Raw genomic sequence first — 9,840 nt, forward strand, 5'->3', positions numbered from 1 at the left:
CTTATTGAATGGTGAAGCAGGCTTGAGGGACCGAGTGGTCTACTCCTGGTCCATGTTTGTATGTTTGTTTTATTCTATCAGACAAATTCAAAATCTTACCCCTTGTTTGAGATCAGTTCAAAGTAACTTCCCATGTAGTGTAGCTCCACGTTTCTGTGTCCATAATTGTTGCAGGTTTATCCTGATTCCTCATTTACCAGCCTGTCTGTACTGGCAACCCAACCAGGGTTGCAGTTAGTTTATGGTTAGCGAGATATCTTGACTATTTTTTCACAAGGCAGTGGGTATGTGTTTGGAAATATCAGGTTTCCTTCAATTTTTATCGAGTCATTTACCATAAAAGTTGCCCACGGTTGGGTTATTATCAGGTTAAGCAGCTGGTTAGCTGTTTAAGTTGAAAGTTTACTGTTACCAACTGTGACTAGGTCAGGCTAATAAAATGGCTATTTCAGGAAGTGCTGGTTTTGAAACTCTTGTTCTGTAGTTTTATTCTTATCTGCACATTACACTGTGACCACATATCAAAGGTTGTGCACTGGTTGTGAAACACTAGACTGTTGGAAAATGAAGTGTAAATACAAGTTTGTTCATGAGGAAAAAAAGCAGGAATTTCAAACAGACTCTGTACACATGGAGGAATGCTCCCTTTTATTAGCAAGTATCAAACAAATTCTAGCAATATCAAGGCAACAGTAAATGGTTGAGTTTAATTCACAGAGTTTTGAGTCGTTTCTCAATGGCCAGCTGTTTGCAGTCAGCAGCCTATTGCTCTCAAAATCTGAACTAACATTGAAAGTCAGAAGAAAGCAGAATATCTTGGAGAGTGTTTCAGTTTCTGGTGACTCCAGACGACATTATTACTGCAGGTTGCCGGAGTGTCTGTTGCTGGAGGAATTTTATTTTTACAGGGATCAGTGCAGTTCCTGAAGCCAAACTGAATCTCCACCACGATCACCGGACAATCAGCTCTCTGCCACGAACATACTCGCAAAGTTCTTCTTGAAGTTTCAACCAATTTTGAACACATCTTTGTGATGAGATTAAATGCTGTGTTCTTAAAGGTATCAGTAAGCTCTGTGTTTTCTAGTGGTTTGGTTTTGTACAATCATTTAATGAGAGAACCTTCCCTTTAAATAGATACAAAAGGTTTTTCCAGAATTTTCTGAAAGTGCTCACTCCCTGGTACCTCAACTAACTTGTTTGTGCTTCGAACCTGACACTCGTCAATGACTCTTAACAGGCCATTCAGCTGCGCAAGCATCACATATAAAATATTAAGTAGAGCTCAAGCTAATCTAACACCCCCACCCCAGAAATTCCTTGTCAGGATGGTTGTAACTACATTCAATCAGAGAAACATTGCTGCCTAATAACAGAAACATGGAGAATTTGGATAGGCATTGTCACATAGGCATTGCCAGCAGTTACACTATGGCATGTCTAGTTTGGACACTTGATCCATTACTCCACCCTGTGCAGGTTTACAGTTTTGGGGACCGCCTCCCTGGTAGGTTATATTAATCTTGGAGGGGGGTGCAGTGCAAATTGCTAAAGCTAAAGGGATTAAATTTATATTTGCATAACCCAGGTTTCCATCCCTTGGCACATCAAGGTTCAGGGTGACCTAATTGAGGTGTTTAGATAATTAAAGGGGGTTGATAGAGAAGATAGAAAGAAATTATTTTCTGTGATGGGGGAGTCCAGAACAAGGGGACAGAACCTTAAAATTAGAGCCAGGTCATTCAGGGTGATGTCAGAAGAACTCCTTCGCACAAGGGGTTGTGGAAATCTGGAACTCTCTCCCAAAAAGCTGTTGAGACTGGGGGTGAAGTAAAAATTTCTAATATGCTATTGATAGCCTTGTTAGACAAAGATATTAAGGGTTACAGAACCAAGGTAAGTAGATGGAATTCAGATACAGAGCAGCCATGATCTAATCAAATGGTGGAACAGACTCAAGGGGCTGAATGGCCTACTCCTGTTTGATCACAAAGAGGAGGGACAGTCACTCCTGGGCCCCACTTGCACATCCCCATGGCTAGCCTTGAACACCCTTAACTAGCCATGGTTAAATCCAGGAGAATGGATGCAGTAGCCATGGTTTGGTGAAGAAGGTGTTAAACAATACTGAGCTATGGTCCAATAGGGAAGTGATAGCAATGGATGCCCATTGATACCTCGTCTCCAGTGATTGACCATGGTAACTGAGACAAAAGATACAGGGGGGAAATGAGCAGAAACTTTTTTACAGTGAGTCGTGATCTGGAATGTGCTGCCTGAAAGGGCGATGGAAGCAGATTCAATGGTAACCTTCAAAAAGGAATTGGATAAATACTTGTGGGGTAAAAACTGCAGGGTTATGGGGAAAGGACAAAGAGAAGTGGGATTAATTGAGTAGCTCTTTCAAAGCACCAGCACCTGCTTCTAGGCCAAATGACCTCCTCCTGTACTGAATCTTTCTATGATTCTATGAATAACCAAGTGTCCAAAATTTCAAAAAAAAATTCAAATAACTTCGAACTCATGATATTGTATCTGAGTTTGTCAAGTCCCCATCCTGGACTCCAGCAGCATTTTATCTAATCCCATCAATGTATCGTTCTATACCTTGCTCCCTCATGTTTATCTAGCTTCTCCTCAAATCTATCTATATTACTCACCTAGTGAGTTCCACATTCTCTGGGTGAAGAAGTTTCTCCTGAATTCCTGATTGGATTTCTTTGTGACTATCTTATATTTATGCTGTTAGTTTTGGACTCCACAACAATTGGAAACATCTTCTCTGCATCTACCCTAGCAATTTTCCTCATCGTTTTAAAGACCTCAATTAGGTCACCTTTCCTTTCCTCAAGCCCCAGTGTGTTCAGGTTAGGTATAACCTTTCATCCTTCTAAGTCTTTTTTGTACCTTCTGCACTACCTCTATAACCCATTTGTCAAATGGAGAGTAGAATTCTTCATAGTGCTCAAAGTGTGGTCTAAGCAAGGTTTTATACAAGTTTAACACAACTTCCTTGCTTTTCAATTCTATTCCTCTAGTATGAACTCCAGTGCTTTGTTTTTTTTATGACCTTATTAACCCTTATTAACAAAGAGACTATTGATCAACTGAAGGAATTTGAGATATGGGCATAGAGGAGGATGTTTCGCATATTCTACACAGACAGACTAACAAGGAAGTTGTGGAAATGGCTGGAGAAAAGAAGAAATTAGTGCCTAACATCAAAGAGAGAAAGATACAATACTTCAGTCACATCACTAAAGCAGATGGTGGACAAAGACAGTTAATGGTTGGGGTAGTTTGATGGAAAATGTAGGAGGGAAGCAGGGGAGAAAATGGATGACGTATAATGGACTGGGTGCAGTTGATTTATGCAGAATGTGTAAGGGCAACACAGGCCAGACAGGTGGAGATCTATAGCAGTCAACCTTCTGGGAAGATGATGACACCAACAAATGAACAAACCTGCATCGCTACTTTTAATGGTTTGTGAACCTGTATCCCAAGACCTGTCTGTTCCTCTATCCCATTTAGGCACTTATTTCCCAAGGAGTATGTGACCTCTTTATTCCTGCTATCAGAATGCACCACTTCACACATATATTGAAATTAATTTGCCTATTGCACACCTAATTTGACTTCTATACTTCCAACCTCTGTTTTATTAAACCCCCATTTTCAGGTTCCTGTCAAACACTGGCTGAAATTAGCTCCATGTTTAAACATTAGACCAGGAGGCGGTATTTTCAGAAAGTGAAGGACTTCCATTCTTCCCAGCACGTTTCAGCTGAAAGTGACTGTCCATGGTTGCTTGACTAATGCAGCCCATCTCTCTCAGAAGTTTCAAGATGTCATTTCTGAACTTGACTCCAATGAACACATAAAGAACTGGATTCAGGCAACTGTGAGTGAATCCAATGCTCCCTGTCACCACAATGGTAAATGTCAGTTTTCTGTAGAAATCACAATCTGCACTGATCACTTCGAGCATTCGTAATGTCTTGATGACTATCGCCACATTGTAAGGAGACCAACAGATGAAAAACATCACGGTGACCGTCAGCACAACCTTGACAGCCTTGTGCCTCTCAAAGTTCTGAGTCTTGCACAGGGTTTTGACCACCATGGTATAACAGTAACACATGACAGCAAGTGGCAAGGAAAAGCCAATCACATGGTACAAAATCTGCTCAGTTATCAGCCAGTTGTTGGATTCGATGTTATCTGATGGGTAGGTGCATACGCTATCATTCTGGGGAAAAGTATGCTCAATTTTTAAGAAGACTAGATTCGGAATTTGAAGGACAAAACCTGTCCCCCAGACAACTGAGCAGACTAGGTGGACATATTTGGCTTTGCGTTTTTTGTAAGTCTGGACTGCATGGACAATGGCGAGGTACCGGTCAAAGCTGATACACCCCAACAGCAGGCTGTTACAGAAGAAGTTGAGCTTGTGGATGGAACCTATCAGTTTGCAAAGGAAGACACTAAAGTGCCACCCAAAAATACTTTCAATGGCAAGAAAAGGTAGGACCAGGACAAGGAGTAGGTCTGCTATTGCCAGGTGCAGCAAATAGTTGTCAGTTGGAGTCCTCAAATGCCTGTAACATAGCAGAATCAACATCACTAGACCATTTCCAATGGTCCCAAACAAGAAGACGAAGAAATAAATTACGGGAACAATGACTTTCTGGAAATACTTGGGTGTCTCATCTTCTTCAGGACAGTAAGTTTCTTCATATTCAGCCGTAGTCGTATCATTGCCAGGCATATAGTCCAGAAATAAATCTCCCTGAAACAAAATGGAGTAAAATTCAAAAATACTGAACATCAAAATGAATTTAGAAACATTTGACTTATTAATTTGAAAAATGTCAACCTCATTCTTCCCATAAACTGTATCACACTCCCTTGTGTTTCAGTAGTTAACCATTGAGCAGCTCAAACTTTCAGATTAGATACCCTCTGACCTCTGCTGGGTAGTGGGTAGGGACATGAGAATTGGCCCTCGTTGATTGTGGATTAAGGAGAGAGGGAATCAGCTGGATTCCCAGCACTGAGTCCTGCTGAAACCTACGACGGTGTGGGGGGGGTGGGGTTTGCATGAGGATAATATCCAAATCCCAGACTTTTCTATATTGATCGAAATGCCAGTCCTCCCATTGAAACATAGAAACTAGGAGCAGGAGTAGGCCATTCGGCCCTTCGAGCCTGCTCCACCATTCATTATGATCATGGCTGATCATCCAACTCAATAGCCTGCTCCCGCTTTCTCCCCATATCCTTTGATCCCTTTCACCCCAAGAGCTATATCTAACTCCTTCTTGAAAACACACAATGTTTTGGCCTCAACTACTTTCTGTGGTAGCGAATTCCACAGGCTCACCGCCCTCTGGGTGAAGAAATTTCTCCATCTCCAAACAAAGCTTCTCAATCTCTGGTACCAACTCCTTATTTCTCTTGCAATAATGTTGATACACAAGACATTCCTTGGGGGTTAAGCTGGTTGTGATTTGTGTGGAAGCTTTATAAGTTCAAGTTGGTATACCGGGGAACAGGAGGAGGCTATTCAGCCCCTTGAGCCAATTCCACCATTCAATTCGATGATAGATGACCTATATCTTAACTCCATGTACTCACCTTAGTTCCATACTCCTCAAGACCTCTACCCAACATAAATCTATCAATATAAAAGCAAAATAAAAACAGAAAATGCTGGAACTACTCAATCAGACCTCACCTGTGGAGAGAGAAACAGAGTTAATGGCCGGGATTATCTGCCTCCGTTTGCAGGGGGGGGCGTGTTCGTGAGAAGGCACTAGTTGCATTTCCCAAAGACGTAAATCTAGGATGCAATTCCCTCCTTCCCCCGTCAATGGCGAGCTACTCGGAGGGCATCCACTGCCATTGCAGTTCAAGTTACCACCATGCTCAATTTCTACAGCAGTGGCTCCTTCCAGGGGTCCACTGGGGACATTTGTGGGGTCTCGCAAACCTCCAACCACAAATGTATCCAGGGGGTCACAGACACCCTTTTTGGCAAGGCACACAGCTTTGTATATTTCAACAGGGATCAGGCAAGCCAGGAAGCAAGGACACCGGGATTGGCTCAGATTCCTGGATTCACACAGGTACAGGGTGCCATCCACTGCACCCAAGTGGCTCTTAATTCTCCCTGGCAACAAGCAGTCCACTGTGTGAACCACAAAGGATCTCAATGTTCAGCTGGTCTGTGACCATAGCAAATGGATTATGCAGGTGTGTGTGCAAGATACCCTGGGAGCATCCCTGACTCATAAATCCTCAACAGGCCTCAGATCCCTGACATCTTCCAGGGACCCCACAGGGTGCAGGGTTAGCCCCTCGGAGACAAGGGCTACCCACAAAACACGTGGCTGTTGACGTCCGTGAGGTGGCTTCAGACTCCTGAGGAGAGATGGTACAACGAGCCTCATGCTGCAACCTGGAGTTTGGTTGAGTACACCATTGGCATTCTGAAAATGAGGTGGAACACTGCAGTGTGCCCATGCCACATCGTGCAACTAAATCTTCTTGACTTTTCAAACCCTGCCACTGCATCTTGGTGCTCCCCCGGCATCCACAGTGGAGGTGGAGGCAGCCTGCTGACTGAGACACCCTGTCTGTGATGACTTTGGCAGACGTCCTCTGGAGGCCTGGGACCTAGAGGGCCCCAGCCTGCTTTCGGGGTCCTGCTGTGTGGCAGTGGCCCCCTCCTCGGCCTATGGAGCTGGAGCTGCTGAGGTCACAGGAAGAGGGGATTCGGATGGACCGGACACTCCCAAAGTCACATGTTGGATGGAACTGGGATGTGCACCTGCTGACCCTCCTCCCTATGGGTGCCCGAGAGCCCCTGGCTGACTCCTTAAGAGGAAGGGGCAGCTTGAGTGAGCTCCAGATGCCCTGTGCCCCTATCGCGTTGGCTGTGATGGACGCCTGCAAGTGCCTCAGCAATGGAGTGCAGCTCCTGCAGCAATGCAGGTCCAATGTCCTGGACCAAGGTGGCCACCATCCTACCAGTGTTGCCCTCGGTGCGTTGGCATGCTGGCGCTATCACCTCAGACTGAAGGTGGACAGACTCCTCCATCGTGCCTTGCAATCTGAGGAGTGCAGCGGACATCCCTTCCTGATGTTCCCGAGCTTGTCTTTGCAGCTCCAGGTCCAGCAACTGAGATATGACTGAGTTCAGAGGCTCCTCATCTGACTCGGACTCAGCAAATTTCTGGCCTCCAGTAGTCCTCCGAGTGCCAGCAACCTAGGAAGTCCCTGCTTCTGCCTGCTGTGGATCAGACAGTGCAATGTGCTCACCAGATCATGACCCTGAGGCTGTGCTAGAACTAGGTCCCACCGAGGCATATGTCTCTGCCCTGGTGGAGGGTGTGGGTGAGCGCTGTGACAGGTCTTCAATTAGGGTGTCATCAGATTCCTCTCCCGCAGTGTCTTTGGGGCTTGAGTCAAGGTCTGGGCTTGTGGACCCTCTTGGCTGCTTCCCAGATGTGCAAAAACAAGGAGAGATAATTAGTGCACGGCAGGGGACTGCAGAACAGGGGAATTCACTCACAGCATGGGTGTCTGGTGGATGTTGCATTGCTGGATCCTCACTTGGCTGAGCACCACTGACCTCACCATCAACACAGGACCGGTCCAGATCGTCATCCGCCAGCTGGATGGCTCTATTTTCAAAGTCTGTGAGGACCTTAATGTTGGGCATTCTTCCTCCAGCCTGTGACCTCTCCCTTTTGTTGTGTGCCAGCCTGTCCTGCATGAAGACATGGAGAGAGTGGAAGCAGGACTCCTGCCAGATCAGATGAAAAGGATGCCTGGCATGTGTGGGTGGTGAGTGGTGCCATGGATGAGATGAGGACATGATCCGCAGGGCAGATGAAGGTGTGTGTGAGAGAGTGAATAGTAATGTCCCTTAACCTGGCAGTGAGTGAGTGTGTGATGGGTTTGTGAGTGTGTGAGTTGAGAGTGGTGAGAAGAGTAACTTACCCCTGGTGGAATGGAGGAGATTGTCCATCCTTTTTTGGCACTGGATGGCTGTCCTCTTTTGCAGGGCGTTGGCGCTGACCAGAGCTGCCATTGCTGCTCATGCTGGAGTGGTAACCTTGTCTGCTGGTCTTCGCCCAGAGCGGGGTTAGAGGACATCGCAGCGGGGCCTCCACTCTCTTCACGAGGTGCTGGAGGGAGGCGTCGCTAAATTTGGGGGCAGCATGTTTCCTCCCTTTGGCAGCCATGACTCTCCAGCTGCCTCTGATTTCACAGAGAGAGAGCTGGCTCTCTGCAGGGCCGCCCTTTAAACATGGCGCCCAGATTACTGAAGGCCTGAGGTGACGGCGGGGCGGGCGAATCAGAGGCCACCCCACCACCAGCGACCCCGCATGAAACAAATGGGGGCACGATCACGTCTGCATTTTTGAAACAAAGTGCCGCAAAATACAGCGGGAAAATCCACCATCGCTGTCCAGTCAAACACTGCCCAGTATCAGACTTCGCCAATTTCTGCGACGATTCCACCCAATGTTTCAGGGCGACGCACTTTCATCAGTCCTGTCAATCTCAGTTCTGAAATTTTAAATTCACCTCCCCCAGTCTCCACAGCTTTTTAACGGAGAGTCTTCCAAATTTTCACAATCCATTGTTTGAAGAAACGCTTCCTGACATCACCCCTGACTGGCCTAGCTCGGATTTTAAGATCGTGGTTTCCTTGTTCTGATCCTTCGGCCTCCACCAAAGGAAACAGTTTCTCTCTATCTGCCCTTATCAAATCCCATCTGAAACAGATCAGTACGATCACCCCTCAATCTTCAATACTCAAGGGAGAAGATGATTATGGGCAGTTATCAAGAGTTGTGTTGGGGGAGTGTGGAGAGAATCTAACTGCTCTGTGTGGCGAAAAGATGCCGCAGATTTATTGATACAAACCCCCCCTCCCCCGCAGCGCTGGAGACGGCAGCTGCTGTGTCCAGAATTCATACTGAGATGTACACAAACCAAGTTATCATCTGCTGTCGGCCGTCTCTTCACAGAGGCAGAACCTCCACCACAGTCCCAGGAGGCTGAAAACAAATGTTCCTCTAAATGAAATGGGTCACAGCAGAACTTGGCTAATTTAGCGACTCTATTTTGAGACAACTGTGTTTTATATCTCATGTTATTTATTTCCTAAACCACCACTATTCTCAGTTGCTTTAGAGGTCCTTTAATATTCATTCAGTAAAAGCCCAGTTCTGGTTATCTTGGCGCACTCAGCTTTGATGAAATTTCCACACTTGCCTTGTGCAAATTGTACACTAATTCAATCAGCCCACAGCAATGAGGACAGCAATATTTTAACAAGAATCTAATACAGTTTCATCCCAATAAAGAAAGTGACAAGGAAGATTGTTTTTGTTGGAGCACAGAATGCTTTTCCACAGAGCATGGTTGGGTTAGAAATCATTGAGTCTTTTAAGGGAAAATGGAATGAAACCTTTGAAGATTGATACAGGGTTCTGGGGAGTGAGTGGAGCAGTGGAATTAGGTTGGGATTGATACAGGGTTCTGGGGAATGAGTGGAGCAGTGGGATTAGGTTGGGATTGATACAGGGTTCTGGGGAGTGAGTGGAGCAGTGGGATTAGGTTGGGATTGATACAGGGCTATAAAGAGCGAGCTGGACAGTGGGATCAATTTGGTGTTGATTCAGGGCTCTGGGGAGAGAGCAAGGAGGGTTGTAAGGAAGATACTGAGATAGGAAGGGGCAAGGTCATGGAAGGATTTGTAAATGGGGATGAGAATTTTAAAATTGAGGCATTACCAGACCAGGAGCTAATGTGGGTCAG

The 9,840-nt window shown here is 45.7% G+C and overlaps 1 protein-coding gene across 1 annotated transcript; it reads right to left on the bottom strand.

Moving 5' to 3' along the window:
- Window positions 1-638: 638 nt before the first annotated feature.
- cxcr5 (chemokine (C-X-C motif) receptor 5) lies at window positions 639-5,929 on the bottom strand. The gene is made up of 2 exons (XM_078559907.1): window positions 5,924-5,929; window positions 639-4,792 (listed from the first exon to the last, which is right to left on the bottom strand). Exons 1-2 carry the CDS (start codon window positions 5,927-5,929, stop codon window positions 3,719-3,721), a joined length of 1,080 nt encoding a protein of 359 aa, XP_078416033.1. The 3' UTR covers window positions 639-3,718.
- Window positions 5,930-9,840: the final 3,911 nt, after the last annotated feature.

Source organism: Cetorhinus maximus, chromosome 2 (assembly GCF_964194155.1).
Source record: "Cetorhinus maximus chromosome 2, sCetMax3.hap1.1, whole genome shotgun sequence".
NCBI classification, from domain to species: domain Eukaryota; kingdom Metazoa; phylum Chordata; class Chondrichthyes; order Lamniformes; family Cetorhinidae; genus Cetorhinus; species Cetorhinus maximus.